Here is a 27,247-nt window from a genome sequence, read left to right as displayed (position 1 = left end):
AGATGAAGGGAGGTTTGAAAATGAATTGGAAATTCTTCCAGTCTCAGTGGCAGAACTATGAAGTTGCCACGGAGCTAAACAAGAAACCTGAATAAGTAAGAATAGCAACTCTTTTATACATGCTGGGGAAGGACTGCTAAAAGCTGTATTGCACCCTAGACCTCACTGAGGAGCAGAAAAACCAGTCTTGTGAAATTTTGAAGGTCTTGAAGATCCACTTTGAATCCTCTGCTAATGTTATTTATGAACACTGTTCAACACCAGAGCTAAGGAAGGGAGGAAGAATATTGATCAGTAAGTGACTGTATTGAGACGTCAAGCTGAATCTTGGGAGTTTGGGCAACTAAAGGATGATCTCATCAGAGATAGGATTGTCTTAGGAACAAGAGATCCTGTCGTGAGAGCGCATCTGCTGACAGAAGAGAAACTTACATTCAAGAAAGTTATTGACATATGCAGAAGCTCTGAGGTTGTTAATCATCAATTGAAGAGTATTAATGGGCGAGCTGACGAGGCTGTGCACTACACTGAGGGGCAGTCCAGGCCTTCCAAGCACAAAATGATGAAGAAAAGGAAGAACTATTTATAAAAAGACCAGAAAAAAGATCAAGGCTGGAGTACTGGATGTAAATATTGTAGAGGACACCACACAAAACAAAAGGAAGCATGTCCATCATGGGGAAAGCAGTGCTCCAACTGCATGACGCTGAATCACTTTGCAATCAAGTGTTTTGCTGGAAAGAAGAAAAGCAAGCATGTAAAGATGGTTGCTGGAGCGATGTCGGATGATGATTCTGATGAGTCATTTTACATCCTAGTACAGGTTAGCACTATCAAGTTTCGAGGAAAAAATTGATTTGTGACTATTGGATTGATGACTGCAGAAGGAGCACATCAAGTTAATGTGAATGGCCAGATAGACACCAATGCAACATCATGAGCTTCACAGACCTGTGTGAAGTTGTTCAAGATAGTGACCTGAAAATGAAGCCATCATTTCCTGCTCACCCAAGAGGACAAGCTAAGCAAAATCCCCTCATCTCAGCTGAAACAAGTCAAAAGCTTGGGCTGGTAACTCCATGTACCAAAGTGATTTGCAGTGTTTCGCATGGCACCAAGCCATTGATTGCTGAACAGATCCTGACAAATTTCAAAGATGCTTTCAAGGTCTTGGATGTCTACCTGGTGAATATCATCTTGAAATAGATGAGAATGTGAGCTCAACTCAGCATCTTCCGAGGGGAGTTCCAGCTGCCCTCGGCCAACCTGAAAGGTAAGATAGAGGAATTTGAAAGGATGGGGAATAATCAAGAAAGTGACAACTCCTACAGACTGGATTAGCAGCATAGCAGTGAAAAACCTGGATAGCAGAGTGTGCGCAACGATCTGAAGGACCTCACTAAAGCTTTGAAGAGATCCTGCTACCCCATGCCAACCATTGAAGATAGTTTGCAGCAACTTGCCAAGGTAATGGGCTTTATCACCATAGATGTGAAGGATGGATCCTGGCAAGTGATGTGGGATGAAAACAGCAGTTTTTGACTATGTTCTGGATGCCATCTGGGAGGTACAGATGGTTGAGCTTGCCGTTTGGCATTTCTACTGCTCCAGAACAATATCAACGCAGACAGCATGAGATAATCAATGATCTTCCAAGAATGGAAGCCATCTTGGATGATCTGCTAGCTTATGGATATGGAGATATGATGGAAGAAGCCATTGCTGACCATGATCAGAATCTAATGAGACTTCTAAAGAGAGCTTGCCAGATGAACTTGAAGATAAGCAAGGAAAACCTTCAACTAAAGATGACTGAAATCAACCACACAGATCATGTACTGACAGTAAAAGGACTTTGCCCTGCTCCTGATAAGGTGCATGCTGTAGCAGAGATGAAGGAACCAACAGATTTGAAGGTGGTGCAATGATTTGTTGGGTTTGTGAACTATTTAGCGAAGTTCTTGCCCAATTTGTCATCAGAACGTGAATCTCTTCACAAGCGCACTGCAAAGGATATTCAGTGGGCACATAAGCAGCTTTCACTCCACATCAAACGGCTAGTGACAACAATGCCTGTGCTGAGGTACTATGATGTCAATGATGAAGTCACTCTGCAGTGTGATGCCACTGAAACAGGACTTGGAGCAACCCTCATGCAAGGACATATAGTTGCATTCTCATCCAAAGCATTAACTCAAACTGAGTGACGCTACGCATAGATTAAGAGAGTGCCTGGCTATTGCCTCTGTCTGTGAGTATTTTAATGGGCATCTGTTTAGCGGAGAGGAATTGATGGTAGAGGCTGACCACAAGCAAAATACTGTGGATGCTGGAAACCTGAAATAAAAACAGAAAATGTTGGAAAAACTCAGCAAGCCTGGCAGCATCTGTGGAGAGAGAAACAGAGTTAGGAAGAAGAGTCATATGGACATGAAATGTTAATTGTTTCTCTCTCCACAGTTGCTGCCAGACCTGAGTTTTTCTGAGAAAGATCCACTTCAAAGGATCTTTCTCAAACCGCTTCTATTTGTTCTGAAGCGCCTGCAAAATACGTTACTTTGTTGGCAGAGAAATTATCACTTGGAAGTGCAATACAGCAAGGGAAGCGGATGTACATCACCCTTTTGAAGGAGGTTGATGGCTCTAGTGCAGAGTGTGAAATCTTCCAGGTTCAACAAGAAGCAACAGCACAACATGCTGTGGAAGTCATCAACCCAGCAGAGACATGGAATCTGACAGACAAACGTCGTGCTCACATCACAAACTACGCAATGAGTTCCAAGTGCTGCAGGAAGCAGTGATGAAAGGATGTCCTGAAACAATCAAGGACACATCTGTTATATGAGAGACTATTGTGCATACTGGGATGAAGTGATTGTCTAAGATAGCATCTTGTACAAAGGAGCTAGAGTCGTCATTCCTAAAGAGATGAGAAAATATATGCTGAAGCACATTCATGCAAGCCATCAAAGAATTGAGTTGTCTGAGGACCACATTAGCCAGTGCAGTGCTTGTAATGAGCATCAAGCTAAGCAAGCTAAAGAGCTGCTCATGGCTTGAGGTAGACCTTTTCACTCCGGAACTGTGTTTCGTCACCAACTACTATTCAGACTAGGGGGAGTTAAACAAGCTAACGTCAATGACTACCAGTGAGATTGTAGAATGCCTGAAAGCACACTTAAGTTGTTATGAAATTCCTGACATTGTGATGAGTGACAATGGCCCTCAGTTCATGAGTCAAGAATTAAGGCACTTCATGAAATTCAGCAATACACATCATCTCCACAGTCAAATGGAAAGGCTGAGACAGCAGTGAAAATCGCCAAAGGGATCATCAAAAATTTGAGCACATCTTGTATAGATGTGTACAAGACAACCTTAGAGTGGAGAAACACAACCACTGAAGGCATGGACAGTTGTCCAGTTCAGCGACTAATATCACACCCATACTACTCTTCCAATAGCTTAAAAAAAACAATAGAAGCCAGAAGTAGTAGCACAAGTGAGTCAGAAAATCAAAGTGAAACAACAGCCACATTTCACTTTGAAAAAGCTGCCAAGTCATTGTCAGAGTTGAGAGTTGGGAGAGCCAGTCAGAGTGCAAATATTCATCGCATTCAACAAAAGTCATCCCTTTTGGCATCTTGGAACCTTGATCATGCACAGTGAAAGTGAAGGCCAGACATATTGTTGCAACTGCAAGTGCATACGTGCAACTGGAGAAGCTGCTCCTTCGCAGCAAACGGGTGAAGAGGAAAATTTGATTTTGCCAATTGAACAAGAAATGAAATGACCATCAGTTCCAGAGACCAACTGCTCCCCAACATATGGAACGGATCAGAGGTGCAGCAGTTGCTACAATGACATTCCCTTTAGAGGCAACGTCACTCCAGGAGCCAGCAGACAACAAACGAACAACCAACAACAACCCGCACATGTACCATTTGATTGTATGGAATGTGTGTGTAGAGACAGACTAGACTGAACAGCTCTCTGTCTACGCGTGATGACTTTCTTTATAGACTGTGCATGTAGGTAATATGCAACTGCAAATGATAGTACATGCAATGTGTTTTTTTTTCTTCTGAAAAGGGAGATGTTTGGAGAAATGCCTTTGTGCGCTGCTGCCCCTTATGACTATGGCAAGCCACAGTGCACCTGACCTCTGAGGTCATCTTTGGTGAAACAAAGACTTTGGGCAGAAACCATTTTAAACACCACATGGGACATGCCCACCCCCTCCAAACCTTCCACTTTCCATGCTTCTTTCTACTACTCCCTCACTGTTTTGACTGCCCCCATCCCCTCCTTTGAATAAATCACTCCCTCGCCCTTGCTCCATGGTAACTCATCTCATCCCAAAATATCTATCCACTCTCCTCCTCGCTGCCTGCAAGAGTGGGTGTTGAGGGGTTAGAGGTCCTCAACCCTTAGTGTCCCTCATCCTTCCACTCTTTTTGAAAGTTAATTGAAGTAAACAAAAATATTCCATCAATACAATTGACTGGATAGTACTGATGCATTCTAGGAAATTAGGTACACTGCACATGCTTAGACTGCACAACTGCTCTGAGTCAGAGCTCTGGGAAAAACATCACGTAAAAGTCCAGACTTTTGGAAGAGGTTGAAGCTTTCAAGTAAATAATTTAATCAAGTCATTAAAGGACAATTGAATGGATAAGTTTAACCATGGTACTGCAAAATACGTAATGTTTTTGATTTTTATTCACTTGCTTAAACCTTTATTTTAAAGACAACAATGACTGAGAAAAAGATGAAAACAAAAAATTAGAATGCATTTGGGAGCTTTGTGAATCCAGTGAGCAGATTGTAAGATTTAAGGGGAAGATACGCTTTAAGTATTAAAATAGCAGCAATTGTGTGCTGCACTGTGTGACACTGTGAACGTTTAAAATACCTTTCACTATGCCAACTACAGATAGTTGTGACAAACACTAGGAGGCATTTGAGAATGGTGCAAGTTGATTTGTCCTCGCATGTATTTTCTCTGTTCATTGACTTTTTCAGACAGCCAAACTGATGTTCAGGAACCCAAGGGGGAGTGTATGAAGTATCAGTACATTGTGAAGTGCAGTGAATTATATATAATATATAAATGGATAGTGTATCTTATTTTTTTCATTCTGCATAATGTTAGTGAGGTTTATTTTGCATGGTAAATGTCTTATTGTTTTTATACTATTTAAGAATTGTAAGACTATTTTTCATGGGAGTCCGCTGTACTGTCATTAGATTATTATACTTATTGTTTTTTTTATCATTTATAGCTTAATATAGAGAACATTGATGAATATTGTATGGCTTCCTGGTGAATTGTGTTCAGTTACTTGCAGAATAATGTGATTTAAAGAGCTTATTCATGTTCATTATTTACTAAATACATATGTCAGCGCTCAGCAAATAAATGGTAGGCAGGAATCACAAATCTCTTATTTTGAGAGAAGAATATTGCCAATTTTCTACAGAAAAAACTAAGAACGAATTTCTTTACAGTTCTGCTTCACTCAGCTTGATTGATATCAGGTTGCACAATCTGTAGTAATCTTGTAGATGAAAAGTTGCAGTAGATTAATACTGTTTTAACTTTCATAATCTGTTTAAGATACCAGGATTTTTAAAAGTTTGGAAAACAAAAATATCCTAATTGATTTATTTTTGGGGACAGAGTTGAGAAGAAAGTATAGAATACATGTCTCCAATTGAGATTGCTTTAAAAACGTATAACTGCTTGAGACATTCATATTTGATGGAATTCTGCTAGTCACCAGTGTTTAAATTTGATCCCCGTAGTTCAGTGCTAAAATTAATTTCTTTCTTTACACAGCTGGCAGGACTGGATCATTCTTTACATTTTGCCAGATTCCTGTCATAAGTGTATAGCACATTAATGAAAAATCAATAGCCTAAAAATTGCCTAATTAAAATAATTTCTTATGTGCCAGTCTGTCCTGTCAGTCTGCACAGATGCAAACCCATCTGTGTACACATTTAGCACAGGGAATGAAGCGTGGATTCTATATGACACACTGTTTTATAATACATCAGGTTGATCCAAATGGTTTGGCCTGATTGTTTGTGATGGTTGAATCTTGAGTTTTTCAAAGCTTGTTATTATGGTGTGTGGGGGTGGTGGTTTTTGCTATCAAGATGAACAATTAACAATTTGTGTGTTTGAGAAAAAGGTTACAGATAATATAAAAGAGAATGCTAAGGGCTTTTAAAAGTATGCTGAAAGTAAAGTTGTAGAGAGGGATAAAACTGCTCAGGGATAAAGGGAACAATTTAATTGTGCTAGCTTATTAGTATGGCAGAAATATTAAATACTGCAGCAGTTTTTACAGATGGTGGAAATAAGAGTGTAGGCTTATTAGAGGAGGTTGAGAACCAAACATTTCTTGAAGATGTGAATAGCAGTCAGAGTGGGCGGAAAGAGGACCCAGAGGCAGTAACTACCACCTGGAAGAGTGGGTGTAAGGAGGAGGAGGACACAGTCGGCAGCACGTAGAAGAGCAGGTGAAAAGAGAACCCAGAAGCAGTTAGCAGCACCTAGATCTACCTTTTTCAGCCTCCAGTATTTGGTTTTAACTTTGGTGCAGGGGAAGAAGCTGATTGGTGAGTAACCGGTGAGTCATTCTACTCATAATAGTTTGTAAAAGTTAAGGTATGGCAGGGCAGCTTGGCCAAGTGGAATGTGCACCATGTGGAATGTGGGAAGTTATGGATGCACCATGTGTCCAAGAGGAAAGTGAGGATTGTAAATTTTAACCAGACAGTGCACATTTTTGGATACCCCATTACAGAAAGGACATTCTATATGCTTGCTGTCACAGAATCCTAGAATTGTTATAGTAGAGAAGGAGGCCATTTGGCTGCCGTGTCTATGCCAACTCTCCAGTTCACCTAGTGCCATTTCCCTGAATTCTCCCCATTCCTTGCACATTCTACCTTTTCAGATAGTAATCAAATTCCCTCTTAAGTGCCATGATTGAACCTGCTTTCACCACACACTCAAGCAATGCATTTCAGATCTTAACCACTCGCTGCATTACGCATTTTCTCCTTATGTCTCCATTGCTTCTTTTGCTAATTTACCTTAAAACTGTGCTCTCTTGTTCTCGATTGTTCTACCAGTGGGAACAGTTTCTTCCTATCTACTCTGTTCAGATCCCACATGATTTTGATTACCTCTATCAAACCTTCTTCTCTCCTCCAAGGAAAACAATCCCAACTTCTCCAATCTATCTACGTTAAGTGAATTTCTTCATTCCTGGAACCAGATTCTTGTGAATCTTTTCTGCACTCTCTCTAATACCTTCAGAACTGAACGCAGTAATCCAGTTGAGGCCGAACCAGTGTTTATATCTGTCTTTAGATTCACCAGGGATGAGAAAATATAGCCATAAGGAAAGACTTGAGATATTGGGACTTCTTCCACATGAGCAAAAAGGCCAACAGGATAATTAATAGATGTCCTTAAAAACATGACAGGTGGTGATAGGCTGTTTGAACAAGACTACTTCCTTTGATTAGGGAGTCAGTGAAGCTGAAGGTTTGGAGAAATGTTTTACCACTCAGCAATTCAACATGGATTTTTTGCCACAGTAAGTAGTTGTGGCAGAGCCCATTGCAACTTTTTAAGGAAAATATTGATAAACATTTTAAACAGAGGAAGGTACACAGCAATGGGATTTGTTTGAGATTTCTCTAAACATAGAGTCAGCACAAACACAAGTTGAATAGTCCCCTTCTGTGGTCTAAACATTTATGGTTCCAAAATTGCATTACAGAGCTCAATCCTAAACAGAGTACAACACCTCTTACTTTGCCAATCTATGTGATTGGTAAAACTCAGTAATGTTTAGTTTGGGGTTGAGAAGAAAGCTACCAATTCAAGTCCACTGTTGTGGCACAGCCGATGGTAAATGCTGAGCTGCTCAACTACCACAACTGTTTTGCAATTTGTATAAATTTCGAGATGCGTGCCTTGAATTCAGTAGTAATAAGACCACCGAGTCTTATAGGCTTCCTACAAAACTAAATTAAACCTTTATTATTGGAAAAAATGATTTAAAGTACACACGTAGGTCTACAAATTGCTAACATAACTCCTAAATCCCCTAGTTAATCTAACTCCCAGTTACACTTTTACTAAGGTATATAGATTTTAAAAGACCCAGGCAAAGAAACAAAAAATGCTGGAAAAACTCAGCAGGTCTGAAAGCATCTGTGGAGAGAAAGACAGAGTTAACATTTCGAGTCCGTATGATTCTTCTTCATAGCTCACGGTACCCTGAACAATCCAATTCAGAGTGAGTTTTCTTAACTTCTGTTCTTTGTAGATAGCGGCTTGAGTGTAGATGCTGAAGGCTTTTCACACTTGTTAAATTTAAAAATGCCTTTCCTTGCACATAACCATTTCCCCTTTGGATGCAAATTCCCATTGTTTCACTATGTCTTTGGACTTTACCTTTCTAATAATAAAAATCCCTCATCATACTAATTTTACTAGTAATCTTTGAGAAAAGTAAACACACTATTTCTTAACACCTCCTGGCTGAGTGAAACATTTCACCCCTTCCTTTGAAATCAACGTAGTCTGGTTTATTTAAAAATGCAAAGGTTCCCTTTACACCTATGTTTACCTACTTAACATTTCAAACCTAGCTTATCTTCTGGCACATCAAAGCCTTCAGACCAGCTGCCTTTAATTCAATTAAGTCCCACACACGAACACATAGACACAGCCCCCACTATTACTATACTTTACAATAAATCCCAATAACATTATGACAATTATTATACCTTCCTGACACCACTTTAGTCACAAGATTCAGGTTTGTAGAATTTTGGATTCTATTGTATTTAATGGATGTGAACCTTGATCTTTGTCCTGTGATAGCTGTTCATATGGACATGACTGAGGTTTCCCTTCTGTATACCCAATTTTGAGCTTTAGGGAAATTTGCTGTTACTGCTACTCTTATCAATTGCAGGGAAACTTGACAGTTGATCCTCGACAAGAAACTTCCAATTCATTTTTTTTTTTTACTGCAGTATAAATCTGCCCCTTTGGAGCCAAAAATTTGTGTAGATTTTTTTGAATTTCATCAGTCATGTGTAGAGCATGTAAAATCCAGGTGCAACATGATTGGGGTCATGTGTATAAATCTGCCTTATTGCTACTTTGCTCTTTTTCCCATCTTTCCTCCCTCGCCAGTAAAATAAATTATCATTGGTTTTGGCATTCCATCCATAACTGGCTACATATACCTTTGCTAATTCCCTTTATTGACAAAGTTCGGTTCTGCCACCGCGGATGTGAGAGTTGGGCAGGTTGTATATATGCTCTAGATTTATGTTCTAGCCAAGGACAGAATTATATTTGTCAAAGGGTTTAAATCCAGAATTAGCATTTCATTGGTTCAAGTACATGTCATTGTTCAAGTACACATCATTGTATTTGGAGACTACGGCAGCATAATATCTTCACCCAAGATAAGATTTTTGTTGTCTTTTTTTGCAATAACTTAGTCAATTTGGCCTGGCCACATAGTGTTGCTTTTGGTAACCTAGAGCCAGGTGACAAAGTATTTGCATAGTTAGAGTGAATTGTCTCTTAACTGAAGAAATCATCATTGATATCAATTGTTCGAAGCAAACTGCAGCTAACCACTACCTCTCAAATTAAATCCTTGCTTGCAGATTCCACATTTCTATTAATTATTAAAGTATCTGATGCACTAATTCTTCTTTCTGTCTTTCACTGACTCACTTCAGTTGACAACTATGTGTCCTTATGTGAGAGACACCAGAGAGTGGACTTCCCCTGGACCTCGAAGAGAAATTAGGGGGCCACTCTGTTTAATCAGTAGAAGGCCTAGGGAAACTTGCTTCATCCTCATATGGTGTTAGCAATGGGGTGGTAGGTCATTGCCTACTGTTTTGGAAGGTTACTGCTATGTTTCTACTGGATGAGAAGCTTGAAAATTCACCTCTGTCAGAGGAATTTTGATTAATTGAGACTTCAGGAAGCCTGGGCAATCTCTCCTTGCAATTTTGAGCTGTGATGTACACTTTTTTCAGCTTCAAGCAAAACCTTGGGTTTGAGAAGAAATTGTCACACAGCTGTCTACACCTTTGAAAGGTTTCTGGATTTGCTATGAGAAAGTGCAAAACGATTATTCAACTTTGTAAAATAATGTTTTAAAATATACGTGTATAAAAAATAAAATTGACTGAAATGGCTAACTTCAAATTAATATGTAAAGGAGAGAGTGGAGGGAAGCCTCATATAAATGTTCTGCTTGAAAGAAGCAGGCACATGCTTCCCCAAGAGCTCAGCTACATGCAGTAGGCCAGCAAAACGTTTATTGTCACTTTATAATTTGCTTCTGAATTGTGTATTCAGTATGCCTTCTCTTTTTCACGCAGCTATTATAGAGAACTTAGCTGAATTTCGCCCTGAAATGTGCACTGAAGCAGCTCAGCAAGGTCTTCTACAGTGGATGTTGAAGCGAATAAAGGTAATACTTGATTAGAACCAAACTTCCCTTCCTGGTCCCCATGTTAACGGATATTGTTAACAGTGATCTCTCTCTTCAGGTGCTGTTCCCCTCTCTTTTAAATCTGCCATCATCACCCTCTCCTCAAAAAAAAAACCCTTGACCCCACTGTCCTTGCAAACTATCTTCCCATTGCCAATTTCCCTTTCCTCTTCAAAATCCTTGAATATGTTGTCACCTCCCAAATCTGTTCTCCTCTTTTCCATAACTTCATGTTTGAATCCCACCAATCAGATTTCCATGGTACCAATACAGCACATATCAAAGTCAGAAATGACATCTAATGAGACTGTGACAAAGGTAAACTTTCCCTTCTACTCCCTTTCAACCTGTCTGCATCATTTGACACATGTGACTAACCATCCTCCTCCAGCACCTCTCCACAGTCGTCCAGGTGGATGGGATGCTCTCAGCTGATCCTATTCTTATCTATCTAATTATAGCCAGGGAAGCACTTGCAATAGCTTCCTTTCCTCTTCTTGCTTGGTTATATCTCTGGTGCCCCTGAAGGATCTATCCTTGGCCCCCTCCTATTTCTTATTCATAAGCTGCTCTTCAGTGACATCATCCAAAAGCACAGTGTTAGTTTTCACATGTACACCGACAACAGCTCACCACCACCTTGCTCGGTTACTCCACTGTCGCTAAACTGTCAGACTACTTATCCAGCATCCAGTACTGGATGAGCAAGAACTTCCTCCAATTAAATATCAGGAAGACATAAGCCTTTGTTTTTGGTCCCCATTCCTAACTCTGTGCCCTAGCTCAGTCAGACATTAAACAAGTCTGTTCAGAATCTTGGTGTCACATTTGACCCTGAGATGAGCTTCTGACCTCCTCTTCGTGCCACCACTAAGATCGCCTATTTCCGACTCTCTAACATAGCTCAACTTCATCCCCTCTCAGCTCATCTGCTGCTGATACCATCATGCTTTTGTTACCTTCTGACTCAATTATTTCAATGCACTGCTGACTGATCTCCCACATCCTTGACGCCATCCAAAACGCTGCTCCCATGCCTTAACTTGCACCAAGTCCCCTTCCTCTATCACCCCTGTGCTTGCTGACTTGGGAGGGTCATTCATCTGTGGAATTCTTTTCCCAGAGAGCAGTGGAGGCTGGGTCATTGAATGCATTCAAGGCTGAGTTAAATTTTTGATCAACAAGGGAACCAATAGCTATGGGGGCGCAAACAGGCAAGTGGAGTTGAGGCCACAATCAGATCAGCCATGATCCTATCGAATGGCGGAGCAGGCTTGAGGGTGGGTGTTCCTAATTCTTGTTGTCTTGTGTTATAAAATGGTCCTTATAAAATTGTTTTTTACTCTCCAATTTAAAAAGTCTAATTGAAAAATACCTTTAATCCACACTAGCCTTGGTAGATATGGCGGGTATGAAATATAGTTGTGACGAAGAACATGCTGAGTAAAGCATAAGTAAGCTTATCATTGTTCTAAAGTTCAACCAAGAATTTGTACTGTGCAGGATAATCGAATAGAGAAATTAGCAGTTCAGTTACAATCATAGCCAAAGGAATTTGGTACAATTGTGCTGGGTATTTGCACAAATATATCACAACATGAAATTTTCAAGCTGTTTAAAATTTTATTTTCTCCTTTCCTCCACAATAAAGTTGCAACAGAAAGAAATTGCAACTTTATCTCAACTACAGTTAGCTTGCAGATAAATTATAGCTTTGTGCGCTGTACTTAATTGCATTAGTATCAGTAGAAGTTTCATGTTGATGTCCACATTACACCCTTCTTGCAAAATTTAACAGTTTATTCTCCTAATTGTGCTGCTTCTAGTTTGTTTTATTTTAAACTGCAGAATGGAAGTTGTTTTGATGTTGAGCTTTATTTGTTTCCTTGGTCTTTGGTTTGTAAGGTTATTTAATATGGGTCAAAAGTTTTAACACAGATTTCAATCAAATGCATTGGTGCTTTTGAATGATACATTTTGGGTTCTTTTCTCTAGTCACACCAATGAACATTTCCTTGGAAGGAGGGAGAGCAATTCTGAAAGCATGTCAACTTGTGCCACAGTTCCAAAGACAGGAGTTGGTCCTGTAGCTATCAGGAAATGATAGATAACTCATAACTTAAACTAGGCAAAAGAAGTTAAAAATTATCATTACACTGTTATAGCCAGTATAAAAGCACTTTGAATTATTAAATAAATTGGTAAGTTGTAGCTATTTTTATGGCCATCTATTTAAGCATTAGGAGAGAAAAGGATTTGGATGGAACAACTTATCCAGTAGGCACTACCTTCTAAAAGTAAAAATGAGCAAACCCTTTGAAGTGGCCATTTCATATTCAGTCTTATTTGGTATAAAATAAATATACATTGTCTACTAATGTAAATTCTATTTTTCTTACGGATGGAATTTTTCTGTTATGTTTTGATAAATCCCTACAGATAGATCCTAAAGCTATTCCCAACCCCACACGCACTATCAGACATTGTGCAGATTTCTGCTAAAGGATAATAATATGATTTGATAATAATATGATTTAATATGGATTCCTATTTCTGTTGAAACAAAAATTGACACAAGTTGATCTGTAGGTGGTATGAAACGTATCCCAAGGAGCAGTGAATATTGTCAGGTTCTGATTACTACTAGACAAGCAAAATACGGCAGATGCTGCTGAGCTCTTGAATTTCCCACTGCTCTCCAACTAGAACTGATCCCAACTAGAACTGCGATGTTCTTAATTTCATGCAATTTGATTTGGAGCTTGCTGCTGCACTGATTCTAGAACATTAGCCTGAAGAAATGTTTGGGTATTTGATGCTTTCCAAAAAAAAACAACTATCGCCCTCCAATTAGTTGGGTTGAAATTGGCATCTGACAACCAAAATGTCTATATACATAATAAAGAACATGCTATTTCTAATGGTAGATTTCTCAGTTAAATATAATATATCTTGCAGTGTGCTGACATTATAATCAGTTGGATTCTATTTCAAAACAGGCCAAGATACCTTTTGATGCCAACAAGCTTTACTGTAGTGAAATTCTTGCCATTTTGCTCCAGAATAATGATGGTAAGTTTATTTTTGGGAATTGAAATGTGAAAATAGTGTAAATGAACAGATGGTAAATAATTTCCTCATCCGAACCCCATAATGGTTCTGTCCATCTGGTAGCGTTATCTGTACATCTGTTCACCTATTTGCTATTCTGCTGTCAGTTCTTCACAAACACTAGCTTTCATTTAACGTTACTTGATAAGTTGGGACATCATCTAGCTTTAGGTTACTTTTAAATAATGTGTATTGTAGGAGCCCTAGTGTCAATTCAGGCTGACTTTTTTTTATGGATCTGTGCTTCAGGATATCCATCAGAACCACCTAGGAGTATTGTTAAAGGGCGATTTCTTCTGCTTGATGGCAGACTGATATTGTTCTGTTTCTCATTGTTTTATGCCTTAATAATTATAGAGCTGTCTTGCAGATAACAAAGTTTCAAATTGTCACTACCTTTCGGCCCCTCGGATAAAAACTAGTCAGCTGTGCATCCTTAAATAGGGCAGCTGGGTCATCGCATAGTGCTGCCAAACGCTGATGCTACTTCCAGATATATCTAGCGACCTACCATCATCTAAGGACCACGATGTGCAGGTTCATGACTATGACTTCCAGTGTGACTGCATTTGTCACTTTCCTCCCTTCCCATTGCCATAGGACTTGTCTGCTTTTGCATGATCCCAGAGGCAAGGAGAATCCAAGACATCTCAGTAGGTTGGTAGCTGCATTGGATGGCCGGTACAGGATGTTCTCTGCTTTTGTCTTTTGCCGCACTGTGCACTGCATTACCGTTGTGCCATATCTGTTGACAGCACCAAAAAAAAGGTCTCATCTTTGATGCCACAGTGAACTTTCTTTTGCCCTTCCAACACTTTTCCCTCCATTATGAGATAGAGGTTTAACAGGTTTCACCATGCGAAGGAGTGGATAGGTCTTGAAATGAGAGGCTGTAGATACAGAAAGGACTTTGATCAGAGATCAGCCTCCTTTTCACTAATGACGCATTAGCTAGGACCCAACAGGTAAGCAAGATGAGAGTTGTCTCACAATCTTGAACCCTGCCGTCACCCTTCAGTGAAATCATAAAAACAGAATAGGATATTGCGTGCAGCGCTCAATTCATGACCACTGTTCTACACAACAGATTGAAAGTAGAAGTAAGCAGTACCCTTCATGAAGAACAAGCAGGTTTCCGGGGTGGCAGATCATGTTGCGAGCAGATCTTTACAGTCAGGAACGTCATAGGGCAGAGCCTAAAGTATCAGAAACCACATCAACTTCATTGATTTCAAAATAGTTTTTGATAGTGTCCGTTGGCAGTTGCTCTGGTACATCGCAAGACAGTACAGCATCCCAGAATGGTATATTAACGTCTTCAAAGCCTTATGCCATGACTCCAACCGCTGCATGAACACTAGCTGGGCATCATGGACTTCTTCAACATCATCATCACAGGGGTATGGCTAGGCTGCATACTCTCCCCATTCCTTTTCTTCTTGGTTATTGTTCTCATTATGAGGAAGGTAGTGGTGGGTGGAGAATTTGGTGGTGTTGCCACAGGATGTCAGTTGACAGACCTGGATTTTGCAGATGATATCGCCTTGCTGGCCAAAGAGTTGCACAAGCTCCAAGACATGACCACCAGCCTTGACAGTAGCAGTGCCTAGGTTGACCTACGCATCAGCTGCGAGAAAACAAAGACAATGATGACTGGATGGCAACAAGGCCCTTCCATCACCGTTGGGCAACAGAACATCAAGGACCGACTATTTCCCCTGCCTAGGGAGCAACATCTCCAGGGAAGGCGATGTAGAGATCAATGTCCACACATGACAGACAGATAACTGAGGCAAACGGGACATGTATTTTACCTCCTGGACATACTTCCAGAGCGGCAGTAGAATGGGCACCACCAGATGAAGAAAACGATGGGGCAGGCAAAAGAAGACTTGGCATTTAAGGAGGACCTTCAAGAGCAGGAAATCACCTGGGCCAGAGCAAAAGGATTTGTGATGGACTGGGGTTAGTGATGGAATCTTGCTGCCCATTGTCCCACTTGTGACGGAGGAACTAAATCCAAGACTTCTACACAAATTGTTGATCCTAGGTTAATGCCAAAGCCAAATATTAAGACTAAGATTAAGCCTAATTTTGTAATATAATATTTAGAATTACATGGATATTCTGAACATATGCATTTCTTATTTAAACTGATTTTCAGTTGGATTCCCCCCACCCTCAATGGATTGACATCAGTTTAATAATCTGATGTCAGTATACATTAAGCTAGTCCTTTACAAATTCAAATTCTTAGTTGTGTAATATTTTTTCCCAGTTGCAATAACTGGCACATAACTGACCTATAATTTTTCATATGGTTGGTTAATATTTTACCTGAAAAGAAGAGGAATTATTGACTAAATTACTAACTTTGAAGTGATTTATCCATCATTTGCTACAGTTGCTTAGATAGCATTGTCTCTGTCTGTTGGGCAACGTTTTTGTCTGTTGGATGATTGGATATTGGGTTATATATTATATTATATATTATATAATATAGATACATTATATTAGAAGCTTCTTAAAAATTATATGTTAAGAATTGAACAGTTAAATTGAGGGGGAAATTGGTGAAATGCTCTTAGAGGCAGATTTGATCTTTGGGCTCTTAATTATCAACTAATCAATGTCATTCAATGCTATTAGACTACAGAGAAGAATAGCCTCAGTTATGGAAATTGGGATCAAGAAAAAAGATACTGGACCACATTTTTAAATTTAGAAACTACTTGTTTTCCAGCCACACTTTATGTTAAAGCTTCTGTCAGATCAGTGACCCTCTTGAGGCAGAAGCATCAGAACATGAATTGGCCCATCCACCGGTTCTCCCTTCTTTCATACGAACATACAAACTAGGAACAGGAGTAGCCCATTCAGCCTTTCAAGCCTAATCTGCCAGTCAATAAGATTATGACTGATCTGATTGTCACCTCCAGCCTACTCCCAATAACCTTTCACCCTCTTGTTAATGAAGAATTTATCTAGCTCTGCCTTAAAAATATTCAATGACCCTGCTTCCACTGCCTTTTGAGGCAGAGTGTTCCAAAGACTCACGACGCTCTGAAAGAAAAAATTCCTCCTCATCTCTGTCTTAAATGAGCGACCCCTTATTTTTAGACAGTGGCCTCTAGTTCGAGATTCTCCCACAAAAGGAAACATTCTCTCCACATCCACTCTGTCAAGATCCCTCAGGATCTTAAAGATTTTGATCAAGTCACTTCATACTCTTCTAAACTCCAGTGGATACAAAGGCTTGTACCTGTCCAACCTTTCCTCCTAAGACAACCCACCTATTCCTGGTGTTAGCCTAGTAGATCTTCTCTGAACTGCAAATGCATTTACATCTTTCCTTAAATAAGGAGACCAGTACTGTGCACAGTACTCCAGATGTGGTCGCACCAGTGCTCTGTATAACTGAAGCATAACCTCCCTACCTTTGAATTGAATTCCCCTCACAATAAATGATAACATTGTTAGCTTTCCTAATTACTTGCTATATCTGCATACTAACTTTTTGTGATTCATGCACTAGGACACCCTCATACCTTTGAATCTCATAGCTCTGCAATCTCTCATCATTTAGATAATACGCTTTTTTATTCTTCCTGCTAAAATGGACAATTTCCCATTTGCCCACATTATACTCCATTTGCCAGGTCTTTGCCCACTCACTTAACCTATCAATGTCACTTTGTAGCTTCGTTACATCCTCCTCACAACTTACTTTCCTACCTATCTCTGTGTTGTCAGCAAATTTAGCAACCATACCATCTATTCCTTCATCCAAATCATTTATATAAATTGTAAAAAGTTGAGGCTCCAGCACTGATCCCTGTGACACACCACTTGTTACATCCTGCCAACCAGAAAAAGACCCATTTATGGCTACCCTCTGTTTCTTGTTAGCTATCCAATCTTCTGTTCATGCCAATATATTACCCCCAACACCATGAGCTTTTATTTTCCGCAATAACCTTTGATGTGGCACCTTATCAATTGCCTGCTGGAAATCCAAGCACAGTCCATCCACCGGTTCCCCTTATCCACAGCACATGTGACTCCTTCAAAGAACTCCAATAAATTGGTTTAACATGATTTCCCTTTCACAAAACCATGTTGACCCTGCCTTAAACTTTTCTAAGTGCCCTGTTACAACATCTTTAATAATAGCTTCAAACATTTTCCCTATGACAGATGTTAAACTAATTGACCTGTAGTTCCTGCTTTCTGTCTCCCTCCCTTTTTGAATAAAGGAGTTACAATTTGTTATTTTCCAATCTAATGGAACCTTTCTGGAATCTAGGGAGTTTTGAAAAATTAAAAAAAACCAATGCATCAGCAATCTCACTAGCCACTTCTTTCAAGACAATTGAATGAAGTCCATCAGGACCTGGGAATTTGTCAGTCCGCAGCTCCAACAATTTGCTCAATACCACTTCACTGGCGATTGTAATTTTCCTGAGCTCCCTCCCTTCCGCTTCCTGATTTCTGGGATGTTACCCCTATCCTCTATAGTGCAAGCGAATGCAAAATACCTGTTCAATTCACCTGCCACCTCCTTATTTTCCATTATTTATTCCCCAGACTCACTTTCTACAGGATCAATGCTTACTTTGTTAACTCTTTTTTAAGTATCAAAAAAACTCTTACTATCCATCTCTCTACTCCTTTGGTAACTTGACTGAGCGAATTCAACAGTGTTGTACAATAAAATCCCACTTGATTTTTCACAATATTATATCGCCAATAAGTAAATAACGTTTTGATGATATTTTGGTGTATTAGAGAAGCAAGTATGGTTGTCTAAATGTTTTTTGGCATGTTACTTGTCAGGTAATTGAACTAAACAAAATGATGTTACATTTAACCATTGAATGTTCTGACTTACTGTAACAGGGAATTTAGTTTCCTTGATAAATGAGACCAGAGACCATTGGCTGACTTCTTTAATCAAGCCACCTTTACTCATTTCCTTTCTATAGTATAGAGAGGAGGTTATAGAACCTTATGTTGCAGAAGGAGGCCATTCAACCAGTTGTGGTTGGCTCATTGAAAGAGCTATTCAATTAGTTATCTATTGTTATTTAGTCATGATTAAGCAATAAGTGTTTTAAATTTGAGAGACTGTTTCAGCTTTGAGAGAGATAGCAAGTCCATTTCTTTAAATTTCAGCAAGTTGCTTGGCTGGTGGAAATTGAACCTGGAATATTGTCTGTTGTATTATTTATTGCCACTCTGTGGTGCCTTAACAAACCTTGATGAATAAAATAAATTATGAAGGCTGAGTTGCTCAAATCCCAGAGGGAAACTTGAAATAACTGTCATAACCCATTTTTGCAATTTGCATGTTTCGAGATGCAGGCTTTGAATTCAATAGTAATAAGACCACTGAATCTCAAGATGTTTTTATAAAACTAAATTAAACAAAAATTAATACAAAGATTGTAAACACATACATATGTCTACAAAATTACTACTTTAATAACTACAAAACCCCCTAATTAATCTGACTCAGTTACACCCCTGGTTAAGGCAACAGTAAAACTCACAGATGTAACAGACCTCCGGCAAAGCACACCCTGAACAGTCGCTTTCAGCTCTGGGCCCTTGTAGACAGACTTGAGTCTTAAAGGCTAGAGGCTTCTCACACTTGTTGGATCTTAAAATGCTTCTATTTTACACACAATTTCCTTTCTTCTTTATACATATCTTCCTCTTTAAATGTAAATTTTCCATTGTATCACTAGGCTTTTAACTTCTCCTCTTCTAACAATAACATTCTTTCATCCCACCAATTTTATTAGTAAGCTGAAAAAAGAACATTGCTTGGCGTCTTCTTGCTAGTTGTAAGATTTCACGTGCAGTCTTGAATAGCTTCTTTTAACAAATGCAAATTTACACTTTACCTTCTACCCTCCTTATGTTTATCAAAACTACTATACATCAAAGCACCCAGACTAGCTGGCTTTAATCCAATTAAGACACACACACAGACACAGACCCCACTAGAACTCTATTTTAAAATAATTTTCAATAACATTATATCTTTTTGACAAAACCTTCTCCCATAAAATTATGAAGGCAGAAAGTAAACACAAAAGAATTGTCATCACTTAATTGGGGCTTGTTTAGTATTTCTGTGAACACTTGAGGGCTGCCTTGGGTTTAATGTCTATTGTACTCATTATTGAATATCTTGCACAGCAAGCACCTTGATTATTTAAAAAATAAACTTCTATTTACAAGCAATTCTAGTGATTAGATAATATTTAAATATTGTGGCTAAGTATTATTCTGGTGGAGTGTTTGCAACCTTCTTGATGCATTGACTCTCTTGTTGGTTTTATAAAATATTGTGCAGTATTGATTATGCACAGTGTATCCATGTTTGACGCTGTAATATCTGACAAGTGGTTCCACTGTTTTCAGTCAATAGGGAATTACTTGGTGACCAGGAAGGGATCGATGTGTTGCTGCAGCAGCTGTCAGTGAGTATCTGTTATTGCCTCTAGCTCCTGACTAGATTGGTATTCTTAACTCATTGTAATGCTACAGTGCTCTTCTCCCCTTTATCAATCAGATGTAAATTATACCTAAATTCTCAGTAATTCAAACTGCATTTTTCGTATAGAAGTGAACGCTAGAATACATTTTTTTAATAAGTAGACATGGATGAATTATAAAAACAATAAAGGAGAAACCTGTATATAATGCTGCTTCATATCACTTACGATGTCCCAGAGTGCTGCACATCTAATAAATAACTTTTTTTTAATGAGGTCACTTGTTATGTAGGCACATTTGGGAGCCATTTTGTGCACATCTGATTTCCACAAACAGCATTCAGAAGAATGACCAATGATGGTGGTATTGGTTGAGGGAGGATGCGTGTAGAACTTCTAATCATGTAATAGGATTTTATGTTTGCCAGAACCACATTTTCAGTAATATATTACTTCAGTACTGCAGTGAGCAGGCTGCCTAGCTTATGTGCCTAAGTAGTAAAGTGGGCTTGCACCCACAGCTTTCTGTCTCAGAGGTGGGTGTGCTGTCAACTAAGCCAAGCTGACTTATATTTTTATATAATAAATGTGCCACAAGTAGGCTGCAATTGATTTTATATCAGGATTGAAATGTATTAAGACTGTTACTTTTAAGGAAACTAAACAACTTGTGGTGAACATTCCACATTCTGAAGTTTTGATGCTTCGGCCACCATCAATTCCAGCTGCAAGAAAGCATTGTCTGATCTACCTGACTTAGGCTTAATCAAAGCTGCAATCCTGAAAAATATGACATTAATGTTAACTGAATTTTACATTATTTCACAGATCTATTTCAGACATTTGTTCCCCTCATTACCAAGTTGTTAAATTGCAAATGATTGTGGCTGAGTGCTGCAGGAATGGCACAAAAATGAAACTTCCAAGCATTTTGCTTCCCAATATTAGAAATGAAAGTTTAAAGTTTCTTTTGACTATTAAATTAAAAATTCTAGATTGGCAAAAAGGGACCATTGCCTTGCCCAGATGCTCTGTTAACTGTTTTTTGAAATAAACAGTTGTGTGCTATATGATCTGTAGCATGACGAATAGGTGAGAGTAAAGAATATTTAGTAAAACAATGAAATACAGGCTGGATATACCATTAAAAGAGAATAATGTTCTATGTCATGCTGCAGAATCCCACCCCAACAAAGGTGCTAGGCCTAACCATCATCAGGTGCTTCATCCTTCCCTCCATCATAAGGTCAGAGGTCGGGATGTTCGTTGATGCTGGCAGTGTTAGTTTCATTTGCAACTCCTCATACCATAAAGTTGTCCATATCTGCATGCAGCAAGACCTGGACAGCACCCAGACTTGAACTAATAATTTGTAACCACCATTTGCACCAGGCAATGGCCATCTCCAACAAGAAAGAATCTAACCACCTCACTTAACATTCAATGGCACTATCATGAATCCCCATCCACACCTTGTTTGGGGGGGGGCGCGAGGATATGGTTACCATTGATCAGAAACTTGACCAGCTACACAAACATTGGCTACACAAGCAGCTCAGAGGCTCGATATTCTGTGACATGTAACAGCTGCGATAAGTTACAGCCCAATAGAGTGCACAGCATATTACAGCATTAAAGGTCCTGAAGTTGTTTCTGCTTAAATGTGGGATTTACCTTTTTTGGTAGCATCCTTCTTTTTGGTTGCTCTTTCTCATATTTGTCTGAAATTCCAAATCAAAATTGATTTTGAACAAAAGTTTGAGTTTGACATTACATTTGCTGTGTTCCCTCAAGTGACACAATGGTCATTGGTTCTGTTTGTGTGCTAATAGTCTGCTGTTAAACACAGATAAGAATAAAAGTCTGTGGCTCAATTTTTAAGTATTGAATGCCGGCTACACTTTTCAAAAAGGAATCTGTTATCTGTCATAAAACACACTCAGGAATGATTTCTGTGAATTTCTCATTCTGAATACCAGGAAGTTTGAACTAGCCTTTATTCAATGATTTATAATGTGCTACAAATTCTAATTTTGCTGGGACACCAGGAGTCCCACCTAAGATCAATGCAGGCATATATAGAATGGATATTTATTAAGCTCTTTGTTCTTGCTGCATCGTCCTCTGGAGAATTGTGTGCATTTCAAAATAAAAAATGAAAGTTTTATCATTTGTTTGGAAGGAATGAAATAAGCCAACAAAATTTATTTAGTAATATGAAGATAATATTTAATTGAACAGAAACTTTTTAAATGTTGTCAATGAAGTATTAAACAGATTTCCATACAGTTAGCCTTGCTTTTACTAATGTGGGTGCGATAGCAAACTGCTGAACAATTATTCGCCATAACAATTTTCAAACACAGAATTCTGGCAGTGATAGTTAAATTGGATCAGTTGCTAAAAAAGAAAGCTATCCCATCTAACTTCATAAGTGGTTTGTTTGCAATCTTGTAAAATCTCTATCATTAATGATAGTGTTACAACCTTCAAATCTTTTGTTACACATGATTTGTACAAAACTGTACTGGAGGAAAGTATAGAATGGGGTCCCCCATGGGCCAGAGTTAGGACCCCTGTTTTTCTTGACTTATATTAATAACCTAGGCTTGGGTATACTGGACACAATTTCAGAATTTGTGGACAATACAAAACTCGGAAGCATTATGAACTGTGAGGAGAATAGTGTAGAACTTAAAAAGGAAATAGGTTGGAACATACGAACTAAGAGCAGGAGTAGGCCACTCGATCCTTCAAGCCTGCTCCACCAAACAATAAAATCATGGCTGATCTGATTGTAACCTTCCACCTACCCCCGATAACCTTTCACCCTCTGGTTAATCAAGAATCTATCTAGCTCTGCTTTAAAAACATTCAAACACCCCGCTTCCACTGCCTTTTGAGGGACAGTTCCAAAGGCACTCAAACCTGAGAGAGAGAATTTCTCCCCATATCTGTCTTAAATGAGTGACCTCTTATTTTTAAACTGTGGCCCCTAGTTCCTGGTATTATCTTAGTAAACCTCCTCTGAACTGCTAACGCATTTACATCTTTCTTCAAATAAGGAGACCAATATTGTGTACAGTACTCCAGATGTGGTCTCACCAGTGTCCTGTACAACTGAAGCATAACCTTCCTACTTTTGTATTCAATCCCCTTGCAAAAAATGATAACATTCTGTTAGCTTTCCTAATTACTTGCTGTATCTGCATACTAGCCTTTTGTGATTCATGCACTAGGACACCCAGATCCCTCTGCATCACAGAGCTCTGAAATCTCTCTCCATTTAGATAATATGCTTTTTTTATTCTTCCTGCCAGAATGGACAATTTCACATTTGCTCACATTATACTCTGATTGCCAGGTCTTTGCCCACTCACTTAGCTTACCTATGTCACTCCTTACATCCTCCACACAACTTACTGTCCTACCTATCATTGTGTCGTCAGCAAACTTAGCCACCATACCCTCTGTCCCTTCATCCAAGTCATTTATATAAATTGTAAAAAGCTGAGGCCCCAGCACTGATCCCTGTGGCACACCACTTGTTACATCCTGCCAACCAGAAAAATTCTCCACTTATGGCTACCCTCTGTTTCCTGTTAGCCAGCCAATCTTCTGTTCGTGCCAATATATTACCCCCTACACTATGAGCTTTTATTTTCTGCAATAACCTTTGATGTGGCACCTTATCAAATGCCTTCTGGAAATCCAAATACAGTCCATCCACCGGTTCCCCTTTATCCACAGCACATGTGACTCCTTCAAAGAATTCCCATAAATTGGTTAAACATGATTTCCCTTTAACAAACCATGCTGACTCTGCCTAATTGCCTTAAACTTTTTTAAGTGCCCTGCTATAACATTTTTAATAATAGCTTCTAACATTTTCCCTTTGACAGATGTTAAGCTAATTGGCTTGTAGTTTTCTAAGGAATAGGTGGACAAGTGGCAGATGAAATTTAATGCAGAAAAGTGTGAAGTGATTCATTTTGGTGGAAAGAATGAGGTAGCATTAGAAAATAATGGTTACACTTCTAAAGGGGATGCAGGAACAGAGGGACCTAAAGGTATATGTTCACAAATTGTTGAAGGTGGCTGGGCTGGTTGGGAAAGCAGTTAATAAAATGGGATCCTTGGTTTGAGGCAGTGCGTTCAAAAGTAAGGATGTTATGATGAGCTAATACAAAGAGCTGGTTCAGCTTCACTGGACTATTGTGTCTGCTCTGGGCACCACACCTTAGGAAGGATGTGAAGGCCTCAGAGAGGGTGCAGAAAAGGTTCATGAGAAAGGTTCCAGGGATGAGGAGCTTCAGCTATGTGGACAGATTGGAGAAACTGAGGCTATTACCCTTGAAGAGTAGATCACAGAGGACCTGTCCAACTTTTTTATTCACCCTTGCATGCATATTACCTGGAACCAATATTTGTTGTGAGAGATCCTAATCTATCCAAGATGATACTATCTTTTAATATTCATAATGCTATTCAATACTGAGCACCCCTCAGCTGGAACAAAAGCATCATCCACAGGAGTACAGACTGATGCGAAATAGTCATTTAGCAGCTCTGCCATAAGCTGAGTGCCATATACTACCTTTTAGTTGCCAATATGATGCCATATGGCCTCTGACATAGCTTAGCAAAAGCTTTCGCTATTACTGATACAATTGTGCATCATATTTTCCAAAGAACCCTTGGCCAATTTTATGGCTATTTTTGTCTTACTTAATTGCTTGTGGTACATTTCTCTGTTCTCCTCTGAGTTAAATACCTTAAATGCATAGAATGCTCAAACTTGTTTCTACATTCTTCATCAGCCATAATGATTTTGTTTTACCATGGGCTCCTCTTGTAGCCATTGAGACATACACAGCTTCATTCTGTTTGAGAATTCAGGGTTTAAGTTGGCATTATGCAAAGGTAATTGCTACCCCCGCAGCTGCCACCACTCTCCTGGAGTTATTCTGGCTGCTGACAAAGAAACCAATGAAGTGCTGCATCCACTCTACCATGACTGAGGTTGTCCTGGAGCTATTCTGGCTGCTGACAAAGAAACCAATGAAGTGCTGCATCCAGTCTACCATGACTGAGGTTGTCACTTGCTCTGCTGTAGTTGCAGCCTCAAGAATGTATGGGATGGCAATTGTCTTCCAGCGAACTTGATGGGTGGTGTTTGCACTGTTGAACAGGGGCTTGACTGTTGAGGGACGCAAACTGCCAGTTGACTCTAGAGGCAACTGGACAATGAGTAACTTTATCTAACGTGCTGCCATTTCTGGGTGATGATCTTTTCCTGCTGCTCAGGGCACTTTATGTAGTTGGCATAGGAGGAGGACACACAGTGGTGGTGTCATGAGGGAACCCCTAAGCATCTCTGTTCCATCACTTGATCTACAATTGCACCATCTAGTTCATATTCCTCTTCATTCTTCCTATCATATTGATTAATATACACATCTCTGCATTAAATTTCATCCACCACATGTCTGTCTATTTCACCAGTCTATGTCAGCGTGAAATATATTTCATTGTTTAGTACATTAAGTTTTGTATTGTTATGATCCCTGTAGAGACTGAACTTTTTACAAAGGCCTTTGACTGACTGAAAGGATCATACAGCAATATTTCAAGTTTCAAGACTTTTACTAAAACAAACTAAATGCAAATTACCTAAACACTATTCATCAGGCAACAGCTGTGGCTCAGTTCATAGCACCCTCGCCTTTGAATCAGAGGGTTGTGGGTTCATGTCCCACTCCCGGAAACCAAGAACTGTGATTGTACTCGGAAGAGTTGCAATCTGTGACTGTTGGTAACTCGAAAAGAGTTTCCCTATATGCTTTATCTAGGTCAATCGTATATATCAAATAGAGCAAAGGTCCGAATACCAACTTCCAGGAACAAAACTGTATATTTCCCTCAAGTCTGAAAAATAATTGTTTACTACTTCTCTGCTTTTTGACCCTTGGCCAATTTTGTACCCTTTCAGTCACTGTCCGTTTAATCCCATGGGCTTTAATTTTGCCTACAAGTCTATTATGTGGTACTTGATCAAAAGCCATTTAAAAGTCTATATACACAGCATCAATTGCACTACCCACATCGATCATCTTATTTACTTCATTTAATAACTCAAAAAATCCACCGGGTATTTCAGATCTTCTACATGTCTAAAGTTGTGAATCTCATGATTAAAAGATTCCATTTCTGCACATATAGAAAATATGAGCCGTAGTGCCAAATATCAACATCCTCCCTTAAGTTTTATAAACGTTTAGCATAATTTCCTTGTTTTTGTGCTCTATACCACTAATTTAAAATGAATCTCAGATGCATTTTTAGCAACCTTTCAACTTGTCTTAAAATAAAAGCAAAATACTATAGATGCTGGAAATGTGAAATAAAAACACAAAATGCTGGAAAAGCTCAGCAGGCCTGGCAGTATCTGTGGAGAGAGAAACAGAGTTAACGTTTCGAGTCCGTATGGCTCTGAAGAAGAGTCATACAGTCTGGAAACATTAACTCTGTTTCTCTTTTCAAAGATGCTGCCAGACCTGCTGAGCTTTTCCTGCATTTTCTGTTTTTATTTCAACTTGCCTTACCAGCTTCTAAGATTTAAGTGTGAACATGTTTCATATTTTACCCTGGAGATGCATGCATCTGGAGTTGACCATGATATTTGCAATTATTTAAGTATCCTCTGTATAGGGGCAAAAAAGTCAAAAACATGAACAGAAAACTGCGAGAATGAAACCATTGCAGAATAAAACTGTGAGCAGCTTAGGTGAAGTCTTGGGAGCAAGTCACCTAACCTTGTGTTTGGAAATGGTTTAGAGACAGCTGTCAGCTATATAGTTAGTTTAAATTATAATGCAAAATCCATTCAAACCCAATTTTATTTTTCAGTGTTGTTTGGCTGAAAAGCCTCCAGTATGACCTTGGTTTTCATTTTATTGGAGCAGCAATTGGTTTTTCATTGATTAATTGTAAGCAGATGCTCTTCACTAATTTTGAAAATAATTCACTTATGCTGCATGATGATTGGTGTTTGTGTAGGGTCTT

General features: G+C 39.1%; 1 protein-coding gene across 1 annotated transcript in view; it reads left to right on the top strand.

Moving 5' to 3' along the window:
- The window catches only part of ctnnbl1 (catenin, beta like 1), a 197,079-nt gene that overhangs the window by 67,604 nt on the left and 102,228 nt on the right, over window positions 1-27,247 (top strand). The window contains exons 7-9 of the mRNA XM_078555389.1: window positions 10,453-10,544; window positions 13,565-13,637; window positions 20,109-20,167. Coding sequence (XP_078411515.1) covers window positions 10,453-10,544; window positions 13,565-13,637; window positions 20,109-20,167 — 224 coding nt within the window. The remainder of the gene's footprint in view (window positions 1-10,452; window positions 10,545-13,564; window positions 13,638-20,108; window positions 20,168-27,247) is intronic.

The sequence above is a fragment of the Cetorhinus maximus genome, chromosome 13 (genome assembly GCF_964194155.1).
Source record: "Cetorhinus maximus chromosome 13, sCetMax3.hap1.1, whole genome shotgun sequence".
Taxonomy (NCBI): Eukaryota; Metazoa; Chordata; class Chondrichthyes; order Lamniformes; family Cetorhinidae; genus Cetorhinus; species Cetorhinus maximus.
This window is presented reverse-complemented; position numbering and strand designations above follow the sequence as displayed.